This window comes from Pagrus pagrus, assembly GCF_965226575.1.
Source record: "Pagrus pagrus genome assembly, chromosome: 8".
Taxonomy (NCBI): domain Eukaryota; kingdom Metazoa; phylum Chordata; class Actinopteri; order Spariformes; family Sparidae; genus Pagrus; species Pagrus pagrus.
In genome coordinates this window covers 21,384,958-21,410,985 of record NC_140192.1, presented here as the reverse complement: position 1 = coordinate 21,410,985, position 26,028 = coordinate 21,384,958, and the positions used below count along the sequence as shown (strand labels likewise).

General features: G+C 40.3%; 1 protein-coding gene across 1 annotated transcript; it reads right to left on the bottom strand.

Annotated features, from left to right (window-relative positions):
• Positions 1 to 1,232: 1,232 nt before the first annotated feature.
• LOC311261900 (leucyl-cystinyl aminopeptidase-like) lies at positions 1,233 to 26,028 on the bottom strand. Its single transcript, XM_084360913.1, has 44 exons — positions 25,980 to 26,028; positions 25,145 to 25,530; positions 24,850 to 25,036; positions 24,588 to 24,757; positions 24,352 to 24,490; positions 24,132 to 24,266; positions 23,927 to 24,047; positions 23,649 to 23,803; positions 23,438 to 23,551; positions 23,204 to 23,335; positions 22,846 to 22,977; positions 21,861 to 21,929; positions 21,553 to 21,728; positions 21,325 to 21,404; positions 21,044 to 21,227; positions 20,739 to 20,895; positions 20,449 to 20,633; positions 20,158 to 20,319; positions 19,306 to 19,446; positions 18,852 to 18,933; positions 18,267 to 18,412; positions 16,998 to 17,003; positions 16,650 to 16,687; positions 14,358 to 14,452; positions 13,349 to 13,551; positions 12,666 to 12,777; positions 12,260 to 12,514; positions 11,861 to 12,051; positions 11,525 to 11,663; positions 10,570 to 10,704; positions 10,334 to 10,454; positions 10,075 to 10,226; positions 9,872 to 9,985; positions 9,644 to 9,775; positions 9,354 to 9,488; positions 7,517 to 7,677; positions 7,343 to 7,431; positions 7,055 to 7,238; positions 6,760 to 6,916; positions 5,706 to 5,890; positions 5,330 to 5,491; positions 4,427 to 4,567; positions 3,959 to 4,040; positions 1,233 to 3,814 (listed from the first exon to the last, which is right to left on the bottom strand). The coding sequence occupies exons 2-44, from the start codon at positions 25,312 to 25,314 to the stop codon at positions 3,683 to 3,685; spliced, it is 5,958 nt and encodes a 1,985-aa protein (XP_084217039.1). The 5' UTR covers positions 25,315 to 25,530; positions 25,980 to 26,028; the 3' UTR covers positions 1,233 to 3,682.

Sequence of the window (26,028 nt, the reverse complement as noted above, 5' to 3'; positions counted from 1 at the left end):
AGAAATCTGCAGTGTATCAGTCAATCACTTCAAGTGATTTACATGCACATATACCTTTATATATCCAAACAAACAGGCATAATCTCCCATGTTTAAAGCATGAATGAGATTCAGTATGGAAGTTTCCAGAAGAGCTAGAAAGACCTCTGGTGGTACAACTGAGAAGCATCACGTAAAAGACATTTCAGTGTAATCACATCGTGTTTAGAGAATTCTCCCAGTAGCTGTAATTTAGAGGTTTTGCAGTTTCATATTGACAATAGTTTTGCAATCAATGTAAAATATTTCCATTTTCTTTTCCCAGGTGACCATGTGCCCAGTGGTAGACAAAATTGTATAGTGATAGCAAGGTTTACAGGGAACTAAAGTAAACACCAATGGTTTTGGTATTTGATGTCATTTACATTGCGCAATCAGCATTTATTTTATTACGATGTTTTGAAGAACAACACTAACATGTAGCAAAGTGTTTTGTAAGGAAAATTCTGCTTGTTGAAGTAGAGAGCTGCTAATTCTCTGAAGAATTACAAACTCGGCGTGATGAATCAGATCTCTTTATTACAGGCAGCACGGAGAGAGGACCCACAGAGCTCTCTGCAGTCTTCCTAATTGTCTCGACTTGTATACTGTCAGGTATCAGCAGAACAGTGGTTACATACCTCATGACAGTTGATGTGACCCTTTGATGTTTGACTGGACAATAACTGTCTAACTTTCTGTTAATACTACCTCATATTTCTGACCTGTTCTAACCCTAACAACTCCCCACAGCTCAGGTGAAGAGGATCTCCCCTCCTCTCTCATCCTGATGTGTTCTAAACCATAAACTGTTTAACTCCCACACGTTTTATTGTGGGTTTCATACTTTTACATAAGTTAAGGATCTGAATACTTTTCCACTACTGGTTACTGATCAAAGTTCTATTGTTTCTTTCATCGGCAGGTCTGTATGTATTATGTACTGAATGATCTCGCTGCCGTTAGATATAGCATGGCTGGACTCAAAACATGTCTACCATTTTAAAATCAGAGCTAAAGAATTCCAGCTTAACATGATTTGGACTGTCACTGTTTGAAAAGTGTAATTTTAGCCAACAATTTCAAATTAATTCCTAAAGCTGAGTGATTAAAATCAACCTTGACAAGAAAACTAATACAAGTCTATTTTGAATTAAGGTCAAGTCTGCATGTACTAATGCCCTTTGTATGTCAATTAAAAAGAAAATCCGACATATTCAGAAAACAACTTTTATTCATATTTTGTTCACATGAAGAGCGACAGTTTCAAGAGCATCTGCAGCATTTCATCCCAGTGCAAAGACAAAGACAATCTGATTGGGTTTACTGCACACATGGTACTCTACTACAATCCTCTCATCAGACAGGCTACATCAACAACTTTGGCTAAACACCCTCTACCTAAATGACATCAGTAACACTCGTCTCTGAAAGCTTATTGCATCTGACTTCACACATCTTCATATTTTCTGACCAAAGTGTGGTGGACAACCAAAGTCAGAGCCTCAGTAAAACTGATTGATTAATGTGATTGCTGGAATCTGGAAAAAAGACACTTTTAAACAATACAATAGTCTGAATTAGCCACAACATAAAAGTATAATATGTGTATTTAAAGGCAAGTGCCATATTATCATAATGTCGGTACAACTATAATGGACTAGGTTGAATAAGTCAATGGCAATACTAATCTAAACTGTGATGACATCCTTCAAAGTAAAGTTTGACACTGATTTATCTTTTCTAAAGCGTATGGAGTGCATGATTCTCTGTACTGTAGCGCTTCGTACCACAGTACATACACAGCCATGCCTTTGATGCACATGGTGTCTCTTGGTGTTTGTGCACTTTTTGACCACCCTTCCTTACATCCACTTGACTAACCACTAGCACTCCTGCAGCAACAAACACGTGACCCTTTCATGACCTGTGCGCAGGGCCAACTATGTTCATTGGAACACATAACAAATCCAGAGGTAACAGTACCGGGAATTCAACCCAGATCTTGTGTGTCGTCTTTGTGACACTTTGGTAATCTTTTGATGAACTTGCAGACGCAGTTTTTTTACATGAATGAGACAAAAACACTTTAGAAGAAGATAATATAACAACCAAAACAGAGATGCAAGTCTAATGACGATGTTAGGGATGTCCAAAGAAAATGACTAAATCTGCAGTACATTTACTAAATTATCCTGAATATCATGACAGTGATGGAGTGAATAAGTAAGCAGTACCACATTAAATAAAGCTCAAGATGAGTGTACAACTGTATTAATTTAAACATTATAGACACTCAATAAATAGCCAGGCTACTCTTTAGCGGCTGGTTAACATTGGAGTAACTTTAAACCTTCTGTATTTTTGTCAGGCTGATGAGCAACAGCTTACTGGACAGATCAGTCTTGCCCAATATAGATGTTCTTCTATACACTTTGTATCTTCAATATGCACATTAGCCCTTAAAATACAAACATTCTTCAGCAAATGACCTCCCTGGGGTCGTCTAAATCAAGAGATACAGTAAAAGCATTTGACCAAGGCTCCTGATCAACTCTATGTACATATCCTCTTTACACTCTATATACAGAACACACAGAAAAGCTGAAAATCAAGAAAGTCAAGATGGTTAAAACAATACATCCAAAAATCGCAGCGGAAAAGGTTGTAGGGTTGAGCATATTTACATTATAATTACAAGTTTACAAGCACACAGAGTTAATGTCTGTGCAGTGACTTCTCTGCAGGTAAAAATCAATCAAAATAAAACTCATAATCAGAGTTAAAGCAGGTTTATGACTGTAGAGAAAGAAAGAAAGAAAGAAAAAAAAAGGAACATTTGTCTCCAGTGTGCACTGCCTGCTCTCACCTAAGACACATTGGTTGTTGATTTAAACCTGCACTGTTGTGCAGTATGCCATCTACTGTACACAGTAGGAAGGTTTTTCAGTACATTCAATTGATGCCAACACAAGTTTGGTATTTTAAGCTATTAATCAATCAACCAACTCATCTTCTAGCCATACTATGACTCAAATAGTAAATGCTTTGGGTGGCATGAGTTCAGAATGGCAGGCAGCTATTGTTGCTACACAGTGATAAAAGGTTGGTTTAATAATAATAATTCCATCTCTCAAGTACCGGTAATTTCAACTTCTCATCACTGAGGAATCCCTGACAGCTGCATTGAGACAAGGCCCAGGACTGACATACAAAGACAGTAATGTTGACATTCTTAATACCCGCTCTTTTAGAATTGGCCCTTACACAGCTCATACGGTTTTGTGCCTGAGAGCAGGCTGAGTGACAGGAGTGTGGGTGAAGCATGATTGTCTGCTCAGGCATGAGGTTTCCATGAGAAATGCAGAGGAGAGGTTTGGTCGACAGCATTAAGTGTGAGGAGTGTGTGTTTGCATCTGACAACACCCTGTCAGACACACAATCAGAGCCACCCTGAGCTAGCAAATACAACTCACAGGACCAATCTCAGAAAACCAAACACCTTGTCAACCCAGGTAGAGCACAACCTTTGGCTTTGATTAGAACTCTGACCTGGATAAAGGGAGTGAGGAGAGACAGTCCTACAATAGTGCAAACACTGCTGTTGTCTTGACGACACACCTCGACTGCATGTTGGTGGGGCGGAGACTGGATGGAGCACCTGTTAGAGCCATTTTTGGAGTGTAGGCAGGTTCTTATCCACCCAGCGCTGGTTCAGTCTGATGGTTTCCAAAGCTTCCTGCACGCTCCTCATCTGAGAGCCGCGCTCCTTCAGACTGGAGAAGAAACCCTGCACCTGCACCGCAGACAAACACAGATCAGACTTAACAAAACACACATAATGCATTCTGTGAACAATTAATATCTCCCAACAAACAAGTGCATGGAGCCTCAAATATGCTTCAGCGCAAATGTTTGAAATTAGAATAAAGAAACATACTTGACTGAGGTGTGCCTGTGTGGAGAACTGGGAGGTGGCAGCGTTGATGATTGTCTGGATGGCAAAGGAGCCCACAGGGAACCTACAGCCAAAAACACAAAAACACTGATGTTGTTTCATCTCTTTATTTTAATGTGAAAAAGTATATTCAAGTAAGTAAGTGTATTGGGGCTGCATGATATGGTCAAACAATCATATTGTGATTATTTTAAAACTATTACAATTATGATAATTTGACATTTGTTGGGGTTTGTACCAAACAAACATGTTTTCTTACATCAAGAGAACAAGATTTGGAGGCCAAGGCATCTCTACAGTACTATAGTACTTAATTATAATGCTGTTTATCACACATTTTCCTTTAATGGAAAACTGCAGCTTTTTGAAATGTAGTAATTGCACCTGGTCATATTGCGATTTCCGTAATATTTTGATTAATTATGCAGCCCTAACTTTCATACCACTTACTTCTCTATAAGGCGGTCCCAGTTCTCTTGTATAAAATCCCAGGCAAACAAGTAGCCGGCAAAGCCGTTACACACAGTGTTGATGACCAAAGGCAACTCCTGTGTCTGGATGATGTCCCCCTTCAGACCTGCATTTAGAATCCTTTAGAAAGACCGTGATATGTGTTAAATACTGTCAAGCCCTCATGACCACGTGCTTACATTACGAACATGCTTCAGGAAAAACACATTAAGATAACAATAAAATTAAAAGCCCAAATAACAACATGGAGTCAGAACAAGATAGAACAAGTTTCAAACATCAGCAATTTAGTAATTGAGGTCCTCAATTGTAATCACATATGACTAAAACAATTTCAACATGCTAAACATGTTATAATACAGTACAGTAACAATACAGTAATATAATGATGAGGTTGGCAAAGGATACAAAATCAAAGTACAAATGTCAAGTATTGGACAGGGAGAAGATTTTTCAACTATGAAGGAGTTTGTCTTTGTGATCTTCATAACCTAATGGGCCAATTCAGGAAACATTAAATTATCTGCTACTTGACTCAAACCAACAGGCTCAAGACAAAGCACTGGGTTTTGGTTTGGCATGTTTCATTGCATACAGCTTCTGGCTAAAGTTGAATCCATGTTTGGTTTCTCTGAAGTGTAATTTATTGACAAACTGCTCTCAGGGTTGGTTAAAAGGATTTTGCCTCTCAGTGGACATTTAAAACATTGCTTCTCTCCTCTGCACTGTTTGCAAGGGATGAAGACTTTTCATGAATGCTTCTCTCTTTCAGCTTTTCAAATGAAATATTAACTTGTATTGGATACACTGTATGCTTAAGAAATTGTAAGTGATGCCTGATCCTGAACAGAAGCAAACACACACTCACACACAACAACTTACCATACTATACGCCGTGCATCCTGAGTGGATGCTAGGCCTCGTAGCATTTTTCGCTTCTCTGCATCATAGGTCACATGTCCGTATATGTTGAGCAAAGTCGGCCAATCTTCACCTGATTGTGCAGCCACATTGAATACGACCTGCTGCAGGTCGCCTGGGATCCTACAGAAAACGAACTTTTGGTTATAAGTGCACCAAACTTCAGTTGACTTCCTACAACTCAATTGTCAGACACCAACTAAACAAGTTTTCCCCATCCCTGCTAAAGATGATCTCTATTTCAATAAAAATATGTTGAGGCTGGTCTTCTCACCCTGCTGTGACAGTGTCCCAGAAAAGCAACTCAAAAATAAAGTTCCTTGTGTGCTATACGTACCGTGAGGTCCCGTTGGACTCAACATACTTTTTGAACAGGGCTTTGGCTTGCTGAGTGCAGTTTCCTTCACTTAGACTACAGGCTGTCTCCAGCAGGGCTGAACGCAGCTCTTGTTTAGACACACTCTCCTCCTCTACCCATGTTTGTTTGTCCATCAGAGAGCCAAAATGATGCAAAATATAATCCTGTCATATGGGAGAAAAAAAATGGAATGGATGCGTTAGTACACAGAAGCACAACAGTCAGTCAAACAGTTTCAAAAGAACACTTAAATCTTAGAAATTGACGGATCAGTTACACTGATGTTTAATGCCGAGTGGTTTAAAAGATATGAAAGCTTCACGAATTAGATGTATTTTGTGCGTTTAAGGAAGTTATTTAAGCAAACTGATGTATTTATCATAGTGTTGTTGACTTAAAGATAGATAAACATGTAAGTAAGTCTTGAGTCAGTAACCAGTAATGGGGAAAATAGCTGCTTGAGTTTTAAATTTAAGGACTTCTGAGTTAAGTTCAAGGTTGTGTTTGGCTCCAGAAGGGCATATATTGACATGTTTACATGACACTAATAAGCCTAGCAGTTTCTTCTTAAACTGCCTCTCTACCTTTATACATATGACATTATCATATAAATTAATTAATATTATCAATAATTAAGCACTTCATAGCCGTCACTGTGGGCTTTTTCTGTTTTTACAAACTTTTAAGAATTTTCAAGACAATATGGGATGTGTTTGACAGTCATGTGGCTTAGTATATCTTTATTCACAAGGCATATTCAAGAATGTATTGTAAAGTTGCATTGTGGGTAATGTAGGTACAAGGTTTTGAAAAAGAAAAAGAAAAAGAACGTGTGGAATAATGGATTTAAACTTTAAAACAGTCACATTATCCACAACGCAACTTGGCTACTGAGTGACATCACAGGAGGCAATTTATCAGACTACGTGCAGCTTCTTCTAGTAGTTGTATAAAGTCACAAAAGGCTTCATATTACTTATTCACACATACAGTTATTTACCCTAATTTACCGTAAGTGTGTGTATGTCTGTACCTTCATGCGGGCCACAAGAGTGTGCTCCTGTCTTTTGTCGAGCAGCCTGTACAAATTGTTGAGCTGTAACAAGGCCTCTAACACGGGAGAAGTCTCTGTTTCATTGGTCATGTAGTCTAACAGGTTGAGGACATGACGGAAGGACACACGTCCCAGTCTGTTGATAACACAGGACAGAATGAGAGGTTTTTACAAATTAAATACCTGTACATGGATTGGTACACACTCCTCTTCTTCAGTTTCTCCTGTCACTGAATGCAATCCATTAAGCAACTATTTATGCTGTTCACTATACCTGGAGAGAGCAAAGATGTTGTGTATGAGCGACGCACGGTCCTCATGTGTAAGAACACTGACATTGCTGGACAAAGCATCTCTAAGATCAGCCCAGCCCTTGTCTCCGTAATGGACGATGTAGAAGCCTGTGTTTCTGTAGTTCAACTTCAGCCACTTTACACTCTCTGGCAGCTTGAATGTCTCTGAAAACACACAAATACATGCACACACACACAAAAATGTATCATTTGACACAGTTCCAGAGACTCTGAGACTTGATGTTGCAGTTTAAGACTTCTTGATTTACCTGACTTGGTCTTCAGAGTGAACACTTGTCTGCACTCAGGGGCCGAACTACAGCTGTCGTTTACGTACGTCACTGGAATATTCCACAAGCTAAAGAGAACACAGAATACAGTTAAGGTTGTGGTGTGTGTCTATGATCAGTGTGTTAGTCTGTGTGTGTGTTCATGTAACCTACCTTGAAGTATGCGTGGCATTGTCAGATGTGAGCAGGAAGTGCTCCTGTGTCAGCGTTACCTCATCTCCCTTGCGGCTTACGGTTACCAATGGGAAGCCTTTCTGTGACGTCCATGAGCTCATCATCTCCGTCACATTCTGATGCTGCATCGACACGTCGACCTGAGACAGAGACAGAGATCCAGAGTCTGTGCAGTCTAATGCCACGTTCATTGTTTCTTCTGAAGTGCAACTCAGGCTGCATCTTCCTGTCCTAACCTGACAGAGTCTGAGAGAGTAGTAACCAAGCCCGACCCGAACTAGCCAGGCATTCTGTTTTAAATATCTGAACCCGACCGCTTAATGTAAGCTAAAGCATTAACTTTGTGTTACCCTGTCGCGCAGTTGTTACTATGGTTACAGCTTGCCTGTTTACCCTGATTATAGACATGTACAGTGAAGATGACTGTGAAGAGGCAAAAAAAAAAAAGTGAGGTGACCTCAAAAAGTTTACAAAACTCACAGATTCCATCCAAAATACTTTGATGTCTGCAAAATCTACTTTTGTTGTTTTGCCATATAATTCATTTTTAGCACTAACAGTGTTTATTGACTGAATTTCGTTTTAGAGTGAACTATTCCTTTAAGTGAAGGCAGCAGGTTTCTCACTTTAAATTATTCACTTTAATCATACAAGTTAATACATTGATAACTTCAAATCTGCCAAGAACCACACTTAATACTTTTTATTTATTTCCTTCAAAGTCCTTAACAGATAATGTTATATTATATGAATCTGGATAGACTTGGACATGAACTGCAACTTGACTGGTTGGCAGAGGAATATATCCAAGTGGCGGTATTTTAGTTGGATGCTATGGGCCTTATACATCAGTAGTTTATTACAATTTATCTGTCAGTCAGCTGTCTTAATTATAGTCTCCCTGACTTCAGCTGCATCAGCTGGTTTTACTGTTGTTATTGTGGGTGATCAGGAACTGTCTCAGAAGGAACATTATTAACATAAAAGGCAGTAAATGACTTGTGGCATTGTTGTTAATGTTAGAATTGATAGGTCCCTGTAAAAGTGTTCATCTTTTTGCTTATTCCCCTTTGAAGGGAAGTCGGAGCACAAGATACGGTAGATACAGACAGTAGACTGCTACTGTTCAAAGGGCTTAAATCGGCTTAAATCGTTCCCTTAGTTTAACAGAAGTTTGCCAATTCATTATTTCCTCCCTGCTGGACCTGTTGATTCTTTACTTGCACCTGCTTATTCTTGTGCAGGTCATCTGGACGTTTGCAATAATGGTACCAGTCCTGAAGTTTGCTGGATGTAAATACCGGTGTGTATCTATCGCGAGTTCTGTTGATCTAGTCTGGCGCGGCTTCCCTAGTGCAAACGGCTGGCAGGGAGACTTGCGTGCACACGGAAGCGTGCCTCCAGGCAATTATAGTATAGTGACTGTTTAGGCTAGAAAAATGTACTAAATGACGTTGTTTCGAGTAAACTCTGGATGTCGCCACTTCAGGACACTTGGATTGCAGCAGACGAGCAGTATGAAGGAATATTACAAAGTTTTTGTGTAGTTTTATGGACCTTTTCGTCTTGGACACCATCTACGCCTGTTATATGGATCATTGCTGCAGGAGGGTACCCCCGCGGGTCTCCAGCTGCACTTTGAGGAATAAGAAACTACACAGGATCTCATCAGCATGAGGGTGAGTCGATAATGACTGAATTTGGTTTTAGAGTGAACTATTCCTTTAAAGACTATTTTTACACAGCAGTATAGAGGACTGTTGACAGCAACAGCTTTTGCCAAAATGGAGGCATAAAAACAAAAAGGCACACCCACCTGCGTAAGGCTGTTCCAGAGGTCGTTAGTGTCTGTGTTTAATCCACTGAACTGTTTCAGGTATTGAATGATACCCTTTCTGAACTGTTGGTCGCCTGGCAGTGAGGCCTTCAGCATCAGGAGAATGGACGCACCCTGGAGGACAGAGGCACAAAGCATCTCTGATAAGACCCAAAGCAGAGCACTAACTACAGTTATAACTGGTTGTTGAGATGAACAGCTGGATATGGAAGTGAATTCATGCACATTTAATATATTCATCTGCTCATATACTAAATATAAAAGTGTACCTTTTCATATGAGACAGAGTCAAACATCTCTTCCACTTGTTCAGGTGTATTAACCTCCGTTGAAACAGCGTGGGAGGAGTTTAACGCATCCTTGTCCATGGCTCTGAAGCGCACTGCCAGAAACAAATTACCCTGCAAACAAACACAGGACTTACTGCTAAGGCACACAGTAAAGCACACATCTTTATCTGCTTCCAAATATGTGGGGAGTAATTTGTGTAAACTCACAATGTCCAGGTCAGGCAACACTGTTTGAAGTGATGTGTACTGCATGTAAGTGGCAAAACCTTCATTGAGCCACAGGTCGTTCCACCAGCTCATCGTTACCAGGTTTCCAAACCACTGGAACACCACAGAAGCAGGTTAAGACCCAACTGTGGCAAACTGACAGTCTCGGATACTTTCACAAACACAAAGGTGACCACAATTACCTGATGTGCAAGCTCATGGGCTATGACGGAGGCTACTACTTGTTTTTCCAGCGAAGAGGACTGTCTTCCCACCAGCAGGCTGGTCTCTCTGAAAGTGATGAGTCCCCAGTTCTCCATGGCTCCAGCCAGGAAGTCCGGAATGGCTACCAAGTCTGACGAAAGAAAGAGGGAGCTTATCAGGGTGTTTAAAGAGAGCAGAAAAGAAAGAACAATCAGATGAGGATTAAATGATGATGATGAAGTGTCTGTGTGTACTCACCGAGTTTTTTGAGTGGGTAGTGAATTTCAAAGAAGTCATTGTAGTACCCCAGCAGTTTGGAAGCTGTGTCCAGAGCGTATTCAGTGTGCTCCTTCTTCTCTGGCACCGAGTACACAGATACCTAAAACAAACAGATATAAAACACATCAAGACGTTCTATCAGCAACAACACAATAGTTGAGTTAAAAAGCACCTGCAAAGAAAGCAAAAAGGAGTCATATCTGTGTGAGCCCTACCAGAGTTTCTGAGACATTTTTGTTGATAGGGGTGAAGTCAGCAACAATGAAGGCCACCAGGTAGGTGCTCATGTTCACACTTGTCCTTTCAAACTCATCTCTCACGAGGCCATTGGGAAGAGCTGTGGTATTAGCCTGAAACACACCGCATAATGACGAGATTACCACCAACTATTATCGATAGTAAACTCAAAACTAAATATGATTTGGCATCGTCTCAGAAAGCTGTGAAATATAGTGCTGCAAGCAAATATAAAGACATGGTCTGTTAGCTTAACTGTGTCCATGTAATGAGCTTACAAGTCACAGTGAGAACAGTAATGCCTCACAGCTTCCTCATAATATACAAAGTGAGTGAGATAACTTTATATTATGGACTGTAAATTGTGTCTATCCAGGTGACACTCATGACATTATTGGTGAGCTGCCTTTGACATTGTGTTGGAGAGCAGAGAATGAGGCTGTGCACACTGACAAAGACAAAACTTATTCCAGGTCATAAACCCACCATTTTTCTCCAGTGAGCATGACAAATTTATCTTATTTGGAGTAACGACTGACATCAGATTGTCCTATAAATACCTTTTGCTAACCTAAACTAGTGACAAGCTTACTAACAGAAAATTATTCCTTTATTATATAATGTCCATTTACATTTTTGGTATGTTCAGAAAGAATTCAACTTGTACTTTGAAAACAAACTGAGTCACACTGTCAAACCCAGTTGTAATTCAAAACAGGGATCTGCTTTACAGTAAGTCAGTGTTTGAGTTTGAAATCTTAAATTTAGCTGTCAAACACTGCCCTCAACTCAAATTCTCTGTAAATGTTAGAGTGGAAAAATCATGCCAACAAAAAAATACATTGATGGAACCATTTGGCAAACTAAGTGGGGTGTTTCAGCACTTAAAATCATACTGAAACAATGAGCTGGACTTAACTGATATTAGAGTACCTTAGGCATGTTGGAAAGAGTCATGTAGTTTGGTTTTCTGGTGATTTTAACCAGGAAGATGGCTTTGAAAGCTGGTTCATCAAAGCAAGGAAAGGCCTTCCTGGCTGCCAGTGGCTCAAACTGAGTTGCAGCTAGGACCCTTTGAACAAGACGGGAAGAAAGAAACATTTACAGCACTGCTTTATAGTGTCAGGTCATTAGTTGCAAACTCAACTCAACTCATTAGCTGTTAAGTCACTCGATCACATACATGCTTTTTATAAAGACCTTACTATGCAACACATCTTTCAGCTGTCTTGTGACATAATTACACCATAGCCAATTAGTCAAGCGTACCTTTTGTTTCCATCTTTATCTGTGTATGAGCTGTTGTAGAAGCCATCATAGGTGTGTGAAAGTTTGGCGGAGTATTCCAGGGTCAAAACACAGTGCTGGCCTGCCTTCAGGTCCTCAGTGAACTTCACAGCTATCTGCTGTGCGGGTTTGTACTCCAGTACAGTCACATTACTGGCGTCACCATCACCCAGCTGGAGGAGAGAAAGCAAACGTTACCAACGACAAAAAGTTTGAATCAATTATTCTATTCAGGCGCAAATAAAATCTTTAAAAACAGTTCTGTATATATAGTCAGACAGGCTTTGCACATCACTGAATAAAACAAAATTATCTAAACTAAAATAGAACAAGACATTCATTACACATTGTCCTCAGTACACAACCTCCTTCAAATCCCACCTTGAAGGTAGCTTTGGCAATGTTGAGATTAGCACTGTGCAGGACAATGCGCTTGGTGTTGTGAAGAACCAACATGTCGATAACAGTGCGGCCGGTGAAAGTCATGTTGTCGAGGTCAGGGTTCAGGGTGAGGTCATAGCTGAGAGGATGCACGCTTTTAGGCAGCCGGAGCTGTGCCCATGGAAACAGTGTGCCATTTGTGGACTCAGGGTACACTGGCTCAATGGGAGTGGTCTTGTTCGGCTTACATCCCGTCTGCAGAAGGATGGAAGGTTGGGGTCAGCCAAAGAAATGGGTAAGACAAAAAAACAGTCGGATACAAGTATAGACATAATATGTTGAAAGAGTTATGTTTAGCTATCCAAACAAAAACTCCCTCAATAGAGCTAGTGAATTTTTTTCTTACCTTGGTAAAGGTGCATCCAGGTAAGAAGTACAGTACCATAGTCATAGATGCCACTATCACCAGGAATAACACACATACAACCATGGTACGGGCTGAGGGCCGTGAACATGACCTGTGACCAGAAAGAGTTTAACATTACAATTCACAAATGCCAGGTGAGAAGGCGCATAATGTTTATGAAAAGATGTAGATGATTATACCTCTTCAAACAATTTTTGGCATCCTACTTAACGTAACAACAAGGTTTCAGACAGGCCTGCAGTTTCAGGAAATGTGCCTCTGTAAATCTAAGTGCAACTTGTTCACCAAAACAACCACAAGTTCCTTTAAAATTCTATGTAAATCTTTATCTAAGATGAAGTCATGGAAGAAAGAGATGACTCACCGTGCTGCTGTACTGCTTCTATCAGTTATTACTTGCAACTACAGACCTCAACAATCTCAAAATGTGTTTCTTAAATTTATGAAGTTCTTGGGTGTTTGAAGTTATAGAAGCTTAGTTAAAGTCTTATGATACCTTTACCTGAATCAACATGTGTATATAATCAGACTCCACAAACACTAATCATAAGAGGTATTGCATATGATAATACATGATTACTTATGCCGCACACTTAAAAAATAAAATACCATAGACAAACATACAGCACAGCTAACAGATGATGACCTTTTTAATGCACTACCTGGGTGGGGGTTGTCTGGCGTAAGGGGATGAGCTGGGTCTGTGAGAAGAGCTACGATTCATGAAGGACATGCCCAGCAGACGGGCTGAAGACTCGCAGTCCTCCTCATCCTCGTCCATGTCATTCTCTCCCAAGCCTCGCACAAGCAACCGCGAACTACGAGGCTCATATGCCGCCTCATCTGGGTCAAGAGCAGGAAACGTCTAGAGAGAGAGCATGCACAGTTTGCCCTGTTATTCACCAGCTTATCTTTGCAGTGTTTCCCAGATAAAATTAATAACTAGATTGCCTTGTCAGGTAAATTAATTTGCAGAGGGTAAGATGTCATACGCAGCAGCAGTGAGGGCAAAGACAGGAATAATGGAAAATAATCAGGACAGTAAAGGGTCTGTCAACAGAGTCCAGGGCACAGATGACAGGTAAATCATAATGATATGAGAGTATCACCAGTGTTTTTGTTTTTAAATTAGGACTGCGGTGGATGTGGAAACAACATAAGGGATAAGGTAGTGGAGACTGAGGGAAGAACTTAGGGTTTATAAGACTTTGTTCATTTATGATACAGAATGTCTGTACTAACAGAAGCTGAACTGGGAAAATGGGTCACTGTAGCTCTGGAGAGAAGGATATTGATACTACTGACGCAAAGAAGATAAGGCATCTTTGGCATGATATAGGGAAGTTCATTTTCACTAGAAATCATTCGGACAGTGTTAACTACAGACATATTCAGATCTGAAATCGTGTACAGACTGCTGAAAGATATACTGAACCTAAACGACCAGATAAGCATCATTGGCTACCCACAAGTGTCGGCCTCAAACTAACTGAGCCTTATTTATACTGCTCTGATCTGTTCACATTATCAGATCTCAAGATCAAAGCACTTGTGAGAAATGTGCAGAGATGTGCAGATATGCATTATGATATATGCAAAATGATTGATTCTGGCTGGTCCTTGAAATGACGGCATAAATGGCATGCATGGCTTAAGATGACATGAGCATACCGGAAATGTAGCAGAGTCTTTGGCCAAATCCACAACATCAGGCTCTTCTTCAAACATGCTGTTCTCAATCATGTTCCTCGGCAGGTTGGCTCGCTCTACAACACAAAGAGGAAGAGAAGTCAGACGGCTAATTCTCAAAAGGGGAAATGAGAGTAGGTGAGAGAACAGAATGCAAATGGTTACATACATCGGCACAAACACACAGAACTGTATGTTAACATTATGTGCTGTGTTTTTAGATTTCAGAGTCTTTCACTGAAGAGTAGTGGCAACAAGTCATCTTTCAACACAAAGACTTGTTATTGTCACTGCATTTGCAAGCACTTTCTTCAGTTTCCTGTTAGTAAACCTCCTACAGCATTTCCTGGTGCTATGACCTACATGGGATGGGTTCATCAGGCTGGTTTGGCAGCTTAGTTCAAGTGCTGGTCTTACAAAATCTGTCAAGACAAAATCTGTTGTATTTCCTTTATAGTTGATTAATTTAACTGCAGGGCTGAAAGATAAACACTCACTAAGTGCCCTCAAAACCACAAAATGCAAATATAAAGAATATCCACCATCTGTCACTGTCACATGCTACTGCAGTTACAAAAGCCTGAATATCCATGAACTACCCTCTGTCTTCAGCATCATGACATGAGTTGTGCCAAAGTCCACGTGATTTTATAGCAGCTGGCTACACCATTCAGCATTTCTTGAAACAATCAGAGCCATGTTCAACTTCCTAATTTAATAATAACGAAAGTAGCATAATGCTATGCAATGCAGGTCTCACAGTTTGCCTCACGTTCCATTCATGCCTTTAGTGGACAATGCATTTTCAGACCAGTTTGAGTGGAAACCACAGAGAGACAGTAAATGCCTAATGAATACAGTGTTGATACAGAAACAATGACACAAAACAAAGGTGAGCTTTAGCTACTGAAAAGGAAGACAAGGGTCCAGAAATGCACAAGGAATGAAGCCCCTTGTCGGTCCTGTACAGTGTTTCTGATATGACTGTATGGGGCTGTCACTGTGTCTGTCTGGACCACATTGCTGTGGCATTAATTTCTATTAATAGGCTAAGAGCTAAGTAGTAAGTAATGTGTAATGTGTAGACAAGCATGTGCTCAAAATAAGACCAAAAAAAACCCACATCCAACTTGATAATGATTGAATGGTCTACTTAGTCTACTTCTAAACAAAGGAAATTGTGTTATATGATGGTTAAATGTATTTCATAAAAGCAAGATGACAGATGCCAGAGGCTGGATGGATGTGATGGTTATCATCTACAACTGGAAAACATGCCAGGAAAATATACATAATCAATAACTCCTGTACTTTATCAAGCTTGTATGTAAATACAGCACTAAGACATATTATCTGCTGAATGTGCTCAGACAACAGACATAGAAGCAGAGTCACTGAGCCACAACGCTGTCATTGGTTGGTTGGTCATTAAAAAAATGGGAAGGAAGCATCTGCTAATGTTTGTTTTACATTATCTGATCAGTGTGAGATTTTGAAATGTGACTTCTACTTAGAAACCACAACAACACAGCACAAAAACAGGAGATTTAACTGCTTTGATTTGGTGATTGCTTCTTCCAGGTTAGATTTACTGTAACATAGAGGAAAACATTCAGGTTTCCAGAGAGCTGCTATATTGTGTGCACTGGGCCTTTTGTTTGTTTTAATAAAGCCCTGGGACTTTGGCAGAAGCTATAAAGCAGCTGGCAGCCTTAGCCAAACTGAGCATGACTTATCAGCTTCCACACCAAGACAAAACAGCTATTATCAAACCACCAGGCTTTTGACTGGTCAAACACTGCTGCTGAGTTTCAACACAGAAAGACTTGAGTCCTATCAGTGGCATACTACGATTCTGTCAAGAGTTTCAAGGAAGCAAGTTTTAAGGTGTTAGAAACGTGTTGCTTGCTTTGATTAGTTCAAATAACATTACCGATACATAAATAAACTGCGAGATTCACGATAGCCCCTTCCGCATTGTGCTTGAGGTGAAGAGATAGTTACGTGCAGTAAAATGTTATCATCCCACTGCAGGACCGAGCAGTGGGACTGCGATTAAGTTAGCTTCTGGGAATCCCTCAACTGTAAAAGAAAGAAACCCGTTACTCAAAACGCCTAAAGGTAGCTTTTCATTAGCTTGTCAAAAGTCATTCCCACCCGCCTCAACATGTGTCCTCGGTTGAATGTCACTCCAGACGAGCTTGTTGCTAATGTCCCGTTAGTTATTAGCTGGCCTGCTGCCGTTAGCTTGCTGTTACCATCATCCCTCCTTACCTGCACTGTTACTGTCAAACGGATCCATGGTGGGATATCTCAGTCAGCTCCTCGCGTCCAAAATGAGGAAATCTGTAGATGTTTACAGAAGCTCGACAGACGTGATATTCCTCTCGCTGGCCACAACCCACCGCGGGCTATGAGGCGCTCACAGTAAATAGCAGCCTGTCTTCGCTGTAATAACGTTAGCTACGTAGTTGCTAGCTTGGAACTAGCCAACTTCTGACAATTGCAACTGACTGAAAGACATTCAGTTTGCTAACGTTAGCTCATTTACAAAACTTTTTCGCCCATTGCTGTTTTGTAGGATAAACCACGAATACGGCTGGATTGTTTAAAACGTCGAACCTTACGCTAAAAATATGTAAACAAAGCTTACTTGCTCTTACATGGAAACTAACAAACGCACAATTGACACTTTCCTTCCTGCTCGACCAGTTGTTGACAGCATCCCATCTACTTACAATCCTGCCATCCTATTGGATGTTACTCCGGAGGGGGGCGGGGCCAGGAAACACACGCATTTATTTTTATTTTCTTACCACACTTTCCAGGACAATGGAGGTCAACCATAACTGTTACATTCTTAACCTCAACCCTAGCCATAACCTCAACCCGATTACAGTTCTTACTAATCCATAAAACCAAGTCTGAACCCTCAAATTAATATTTATCATGTAGAATATCATACTCCCACACTTTTTTTTACTATACTTGTGACAACAATGAAATATTTTACATTCATTTCCTGGATCATAGTCATTTTAAAGGTCTTTCCTGAGCTCCACATCTTAAACCTTAAATAGTTAATATGATGAAGTACACATGGACACATAAGTGCAGACACAATGGCTGTACTTAACCCAAGGATATGGGTTTCACTACACAATTATCATGGCCAAACAAATTCACAATTACGATATCTATCGATATTTTTTTTATTTTAGCAACGAAATCTATCTTTGACTTCGTTTACTTTGTGTTTCGTCTCTTTTGTGGTAAATAAACTACCCTCAAAATATGAGTGTAGCGAGAGTCTGTAACCATAACTGTAAAAAACAGTGTACAAAAAGAAAAAATCCTATTCACTACTTAATTACTAGTGAAAAGGCATCTAGATGAACTTATAAATAAAAGATGCACAAGGCCGAACATCTTTGCTGGATTAATCAGACAATATTCATAAGATATCAACAACATCAATATTTCATTTTTTAAGACCATGTTATTGTGAGTAATGCGATATTGCAACACTGCTATTTCAGTAAACACAGTACACACAAAGCTACCAAGAGGTACAACAAACCCTTTAATTGTCTATTTAAGAATCAGTTTTTACAGCATTTGAGTGTTTTTGGAATGATCTCTCTCTCACACACACACACGCATGCACGCGCACACACAGACACAATTACATTTACTTTTTTTTGGTTTTTTTGTCTAACAAATAAGTCCCCTTAAAATTTTTAATTTACAAAACACCCTTTTCATATACAAAACTCAACTCTTCAGTGATATCTAGCACATTATTCTGCAATTTGTAAAACAACTTCAAAAATCATTCAAATATCCCCCGGGTGGCGTATACTAGCCACCCCCTCTCTTCCTGCTGTCCTTCACTTCATTTGCTTGTTCAGCCACCCTCTCAGAGTCTCAAGGTTCCTCTGAAACCAGCGAACATTTTTCTGCACGTTGTCCAGGGCAACCTGAGTAGCTCTCAGCTGAAGCGCCTGTTCTTTGATGGACTCAAAGAACAACTGCACCTGGGGGTCAAACACACATCCATTTACAGAACCCACACAAATGTACAACTAAAAATGAAATTCAATTCACCACAACTTCCTCTTTCAGTTACAGTCAAAGCTACAGTCATCTTTGTGACAAGGTTAGCACACATTTGTCAACACTTCGTGGTTTTATAGACATGCCTTTTTACGAATAAAACATTTAGAATTTGTGTTTTTATGAGGTTTGAAAAGCAGGTGCCAAACAGTTCATGTTTTTCAGATATTGCCATTTTGCAAGTGTTTTTAAAACGTTTTAATTTTATCAGTTATTATCATCATTATCATTTTTATCACTGATGTTGCAAATGCCAGCCATTACAAAGAGCATGTTGAAACATTGGTGCATCCCTAAATTGCTTTGCAGAATATATATGAGCTCAAAATATAACTAAATAAAATATAAAAGTGCATTTACATTAGCGAGGTCCTCCGGAGATGAAAACTGGCCTGTGGTACCAATGATGATGTTTCTAATACAAAATGAACCCAACTGGAACCTGCAGAGCAGACAGAAATCAGACAGTCACAGACAAATATCTTCTCATACATATGTTGTGCATACGCTGTTATTTAGGGCTTTCATAGTTGTGCAATCCACAACCCATTGTGTGCTTGTGTGCTTGTGGTTTAATCAGGTGGAATAAAAACAAACCTGTTTTACCTGTTATTCAAACCGTTTTAAATTTCTTGCATCCAACTCACAAGACAAGCTTGATGTTAGCATATACATGCATACATATCATGTATATGCATGATACAATATTATTGTGATGTTTTAAAAAGGTAAGGAAAACTGCATTTTCATAGCATCACATGGTTTGAATTAGACCATAACATCATTCACAGTGTTTCCATTATGTTGTACTAACTTCTGAACCAGTGTGTCCCAGTTCTTTTTGACAAAGTTCCAGGCAAGGTGATGTCCCTGCGGGTTCCTGGCAACCATCAGGATGAGAGTGGACAGGTCCTGAGATCGAATCACCTTCCCTTCTAGACCTAACTCCAGCAGTCTGCAAAGCAAATACACACAATGTAACCTGCTCAATAAATGCTACATTATCTGCTATCACTTGTACAGTAGAGCCTCCACTGACAGTTGTCAAATGCAAGTTGTAAGAAATGTATGTAACTGATAGTCAGCTGCCTTAACAATTGATTATCAGTTAATTATTAATCATATATGAAATATGTTGGACATTTTTCCATTAGAAATCAGTTTTTACCAATGACGTGATCTTTGCTAAATCTACATTAGGATTTAAAAGAACAAATAAAGTTAACACCAATTTACTTGAATGATAAACTGTTGCTATTCAACAACTGACCTGGCAAATTAACCCATAGTGAGGCTACTAAATAGCTAAAATGTAATCATATCAGTTTAAACAGAGCTTGTATTTCAATTTAATACATTTTTCATGCTAGTGTTTTGTATTTTTTTTATATATATATATATCTGACAAGCAAGTACTTGTTACAATGTGTAACAAGATTGTTTTTGATGTATTTCTGCCCATCTCTGATTATCAGTGAATACAGTTTTAATCAGTTACATTCTCAACAGCAATTAATTGATCAATGATTAACCATTTACATCCCTAATGGACACAGAATAAATACTTAATTTCTGTTGGCAGCAGTACTGTGATACAATACCCTGTTTTGGCCACATGGTGACAGCATTAACTGTGAAAAATGTAACAGGGAAAAGACGTATCTACCTTTGTAGTTTGTCTGTGTCTTTGCTGCAGGTCAAGGCAAACAGGATTTTGCTTTTCTGTGCTGCAGAGAGGGAGATGTTGTATGTGTGTAAGAGTGAAGCCCAGCCACGGTCATCCTGAGCTCCAACTGAATACACTGTCACTGCCACATCAGTGGGCAAGCTGAGGTAAACACAAGCAGAGACATGCATATTAGGGACATTATGAAATATCAAATGATGTGCTCCAGCCTTGCACATGGCATAGTTGACTGATAATGATATGTGATAAGTATAATTTAGACAGACATACTTGAGTGTACCGTTGGACTGAAGCCAGTCTTTGAAGCTCTGACGTGCCCGCTCCAGACATGGAGGGTAATCCAGGTGGCAGGCCAGCGACAGGACCTCTGACCTCAGCCGTCGCTCTGAGACAGAGCCCTTGTCACTCCACGTCTGCTGGTCAATGACAGCACGGAAAAATCGTAGGATGTAAGCCTGCACCAAAGCACACAGAGGAGCAGAGTCTCACATGAATTTATCTGCATGTCATACAAACATTGGCGTTAACACCATAATAAATGTGTATTCTTGTCTCCGTACTCCCAGGCTTCTTGTTAAATCAAACTCATTCCGTTTCTCAATAATGCGGTAAAAGGTCTCCAGATAGCCCAGTCCTTCGAGAAGAGGCACGGTGTCCTTCTCCAATCGGAGGTAGCCAATCAGGTCTAAGGCTTTATTCAGGGGCAGATGACCTGCCCTTTAGAGCCAAGAAGAGGAATATCGGAAAGGTTAGTTGCTATATCAGGTAGGACAATCAAAGCTATTCACGTGTAATTATACAGACATAAAGAAAAAACACTGTCTCTTGCTCTTTCACACAGACCCACAGACAAATATATGCTTACGTGACCAATTGAAAGGCATTGTGTATCAACTGAGTCCTGTCTTTGTAGCTCAGAGCAGTGTGGTTTTCCAACAGTAGTCTGGTTATCTCATCCCAACCACCGTCCTCGTAATGAACCACATAGTAGCCTGTCATGTCAGTGTTTACTTTCACCCAGCTGACATCCTCTCCTACATGTATACTGTCTAAATGAGACAAAAATAGCAAAAGATAGCAATAATATAACGGCAAAGCAAGAACAAAGATATTTATGAACTATATTTTGCATCTCATCCCTGTTACCTGTGTGTGTTGTCATCAGGTGTCTGTGGATGGTGTTGGAAGCATCTGTCTTGAACGTCAAAGGAATATGCCAAAGGAAACTAGACACATAAAGAGAGAATTACTTTAAAGATGTAAAACCTGAAGCTGAAAGTCTTGATAATAATAAGCTGCAGAAGTAAGTAAGTAAAATAAAAGTCAACAAAAAAGTAAACAAAAAAAACTGTATAAGTGCATGTGCATGCTCACCCCTTTTGCAATGTGGACCAGAGGGGGTCAGAGGGCATCACTGTCCTCAGGAACCTGTCCTGTCTAAGCAGCAGCTGAGGCCCCTTCCTGGTTACAGTTACCAGAGGAATGCCTTTCTGCAGAATCCAAGTGTTCATCATGGCTTTCAGGTCCAGGTGTTCCCCTGCAAACAGGTACTGTAGGAGTAAATCAGAGATCAATACATGCAACAAGCACCACGCCAACAGGTCAGAAAATAATCTTGTAAAAGGGGTGAAATTAATAAGAGCAAACCCATGAGGAGAGTTGATGTTTATATGTTTACTCACTGCATTCTTGGAGGCCTGTTCGCTGCTGTAGCAGTGTTTTCCTGAGATGAAGTCCTCCTCTGAGCATGTCTGAAAAACAAAATAAAATGTCATTTAATACATTTTATTTATTTTTGTCCATCATACATTTCTATATTTCTATAATGGACCACCTTCTTTTTTTTTTTTACAAATCACACGCACTTTAAATCCAACTGAGCTGAGCACACCAGAGTTTTAGATTTTGAATGTGATCTTTCCTATTTTCATGACAACTGTTTGTTTCAATTCAGTTTTGTACAGTAAGAAAATTAACTTCAGATTGGTAATCCATCACAATGGACAGCAGACATACTGACAATGGACAGCATGTCTGCTATAATTCTGTCAATGTTTTGTTATCGATGCCAAGCAACACGGTATATTATCTTAAAATGACTTAAGACTGCATTTCCGGGCCAAACTTTGATGGCAATGAAAACAGACATCCTGTTCACTTTGAATAATGACCTTCTTTTAACAACTTTCAGATCTCAAATTGATTTATGCACCATAATGAAATGAATGGGACACAATGGCTGTCAGGAAGTTTGCATTATGAAATGTTTTGCAGAAAAATACCAGATTTATAAGACAAGATAAAATCCTTTTTGTTTTGTTTTTTCAAAAAAGACCTTAGTGACAACCCTGACAGAAAAAAAAGAGTAGGACTTTTTGATTTACATGAAGATGACAACGGATTACACCAGTGTTCTTCAATCCTGGTCCTTGGGGACTCCTTCCCTGCATGTTTTAGACGTTTCCCTGCCCCGACACACCTGATTCAAATTAATGAGCCATTATCAGGCTCCAGCAGAGCTTGATGACGAGCTGATCACTTCAATCAGGTGTGTAGGGGCACAGAAACTTCTAAAACATGCAGGGAAGGAGTCCCCGAGGACCATGATTAAAGAACACTGAACCACACATTGACAACTTTCACAAGTAACATAATTTGTGCTTTTACATTTGTTAGACTGTCCCACAGGTCCTGGTTGTGCGCATTTCTGTAGCTGTATTTGCGAAGGTATCGTACTATCCCACTCTGGAACACGTCTTCTGTCAGAAAGTGTCGCAGCATGTGCAGGACACATGCTCCCTGGTGGGTTAGAGAAAAAAGACTTCTTCAATCTTATAATAAGAGACCATTACAGGTTATATAGTGGGTTGTTGTTAAAAGCAGTTAAATTATATTAGTCATAAATGAGAGAAAGGTTAGATTTCTGTTACAATATCAATATAGAGATCAAAAGCTTTGTAGTCACAAGTGTATATTAAGAGGCTGTTTTTGTTTTCGTAATTAATTGACATCATCAGTTGCATACTTTGTCGTAGGAGACTGTGTCAAACATCTGTTTGATCTGAGTGGGGTTCTCTGCTGGGCTGGATATTGGTCGAGAGGAGTTCAATGAATCGTGACCCACCGCTGCAAAACAGGTGTGCAACATATATTCTTCCTGCAAGATCGTGCACAGAACAGGGTCATCAGTACTCTCTCCTAGGCTTAATAGTAATCCACGACTATTATTAAATTAATTGGATTCAAACCAAGCACATACCACTTTGAGGTCGGGGTAGGTGGCCTCGACTGAAATGTACTCCATGTATCTGGCAAATCCTTCATTGAGCCAGATATCATTCCACCACTCCATCGTCACCAAGTTACCAAACCACTGCAGGAAGAGATAGATACTCAGCACTTTGTATTGAGGGTTTATATAATGATTTGATTTATGAGCTACACAGACATTTCACAAGAGACAGTGTCACCTGATGGGCGAGCTCATGGCCGATCACCATTGTAATCCAGAGTTTATCAGAAATGGAGGATGTGAGAGGATCGAAGAGAAGGCTGGTCTCTCTGTAGGTGGTCAGACCCCAGTTCTCCATTGCACCAGACTGGAAGTCTGGGATGGCTATCAGATCTGAGAGAGGGAAAACACAGGTTATGGGACAGAAACGAGGTAGAGAGGAGAAATTGACGGACATTACATGAAAGAAAAGAAATGCTGTGCGGCTTGGTTACACAAACACTGAGCAAAGGGTACCTTGTTTGGGTAGAGGATAGCGTATGTTGAAATACTCCTCATAGAAGTCAAGCATTTTGACAGCAACCTCCAGGGCATAGCGGGTTTGGAGCCACTTCTCAGGGGTGGCATAGATGGACACCTACAGATACAAAAGAATGTGTCACTGAGAAAGTAATTTAGTTGGTAAGGAAACAAAATTCAGATATCGCCAAGGAGACCACACCTGCACCCCAGAAGATGTCGTTGCAGTGACAGATTTGAAGTCACAGATGACAAAAGCTACGAGGTACGTGCTCATCTTTACACTTGCATCAAAGTGGTCCTCAAGAAGGCCATCGTTTACTTCAACTGTCTTGGCCTGAAATACACAAACAATTCATTGTAGCCATTTTTTTTACACACATTTGAAAGTGCATAAAAACTAGCATGTATTCAACACTCACCACAGGCATGTTGGACAGCGAAATGTGCTCTGGACTCCTTCTGATGCGTATGGAGAAGTTGGCTTTGAAGCTTGGCTCGTCGAAACAAGGGAATGCCATCCGAGCACTCGTGGGCTCAAAGTGAGTTGAAGCTAGGATTCTGAAAAGAGATGTCAGCAGATACGATTTGGTAGCTGGAACCTCTTCGTATGTGCAGGATATTTGGCCAAACTGGCAGTAAAACTATCCAGTCTTACCTGGTCTCTCCTTTGCTGGTTCTGTATGTGCTCTTGTAGAAGCCATAGAAGCCTTCTGCAAGTTCAGCCTCAAACTCAATATACAGAAAGTACTTATGCCCATTGCTGAGCACTCTGGGAGAGAAAATACCAATCTGCTCATGGGAAGGATTATGAAGAACTGGAAGAACCTAGAACAGGAGGAGATGGGAATAATTTTGATCCACTGTAGGTAACAAGGACAAATAAGGTGTTATAATAACTGTTCTGCACTGATAGCTACCCGGTCAGACAGATGAGCAAGGTTCTGGTCCAATATGGTGGCCATGGAGATCTGTAGACCTTTGCTGTGCAATACAACCCAGTTTGTATTGTTCTGGACATCAATCTGGATCTGCACCGAGCCAGTGAAACTGAGGTTTGTGATGTTGGGATGTAGGAGGAGGCGGTAGTGAAGAGGAATGATGTACCTAAGATAAAGAAATGCCTTTTAAATCAGCAACTCAAGAACAGAAGTCCCTCAATATTCTTGTCAATTTCCTGTTTGTGCAGATAAAATAAAAGAGTGTGAAGGGTACCTTGGGAGGCGGAGACGGCTCCAAGGGAAGGACAGATTATCAGGAGCCAGAGGAGGCTGCTCTCCTGCAGGGTGAGGAGGGCCCGGTGCCTGCTGTGAACTCTGGGTGGGCTGAGACCCAGCCAGAGACACGTGGAATAGAGACAGCACTAGTAGCCTCACTGAGACCATTGTAGAGGAAATGACAATCAACCACTGATTTGAAATGAAAAAGGAAGCAGTGTGACAGGCTGGCAGCTTGTTTTGCACGTGGTCACATCCCCAACACAAGGAGCGGTGAAGGATGATGATGTTGAGTGTTGAAAGCCTGTTGGCTGATTGTCCAGGTTGTGTCGGAATGTGGCTGAATCAAAAATGTCTCAGGACCTTTGTTTGTTTTTCTTTAACCTGAAAGACATCAGAGCAGGAGTAAGAGCACACTACATTCATTTCATTTGCTTCTACTGACGAGGTGAACGTGTTCACACGAGTTCAGTTGAGTGAGTGGTTAATTCAGGCAAACTCTTTAAGTTTTAGACCCCAATCACAGCACATCCCACCCAGCCTGAAACATGTGACAAGGGAACCACATGATTTTCCATGCGGACAAAACAAGATGAGGACACAGCTATAAATGTAAGGTGACAACAGCTGCAGGAACATAACAGCAGTTCAAACCAGGTTGCAGTCAGTAGCTGTGCGGCACCATGTTGATAAAATGAAGATTATGTCAGTTACAACAACCCACAAGCTCGACAGAAATCGACTTAATTGTTATAACGTTGCATTAGTAAGAAAAGCTTGACCTGTAAAGGTCAGGCTGTAAGAAAAGTTAATAATGTGTCGAAAAACTTTACCTCGATCACTTTGGCTCTGTCATTCTTCCTTCATGTTCCTGCTGTTGAG

What these genes read in the sequence shown, in the direction of transcription:
- LOC311261900 (XM_084360913.1), bottom strand. Translation starts at nt 25,314, where the DNA reads ATGGTCTCAGTGAGGCTACTAGTGCTGTCTCTATTCCACGTGTCTCTG. An exon ending in CTACCCACTCAAAAAACTCG is followed by an intron (nt 10,227 to 10,333) that starts GTGAGTACACAC and finishes TTCTTTCGTCAG; the next exon opens with ACTTGGTAGCCATTCCGGAC. An exon ending in AACATCTTTGCTCTCTCCAG is followed by an intron (nt 6,917 to 7,054) that starts GTATAGTGAACA and finishes TGTTATCAACAG; the next exon opens with ACTGGGACGTGTGTCCTTCC.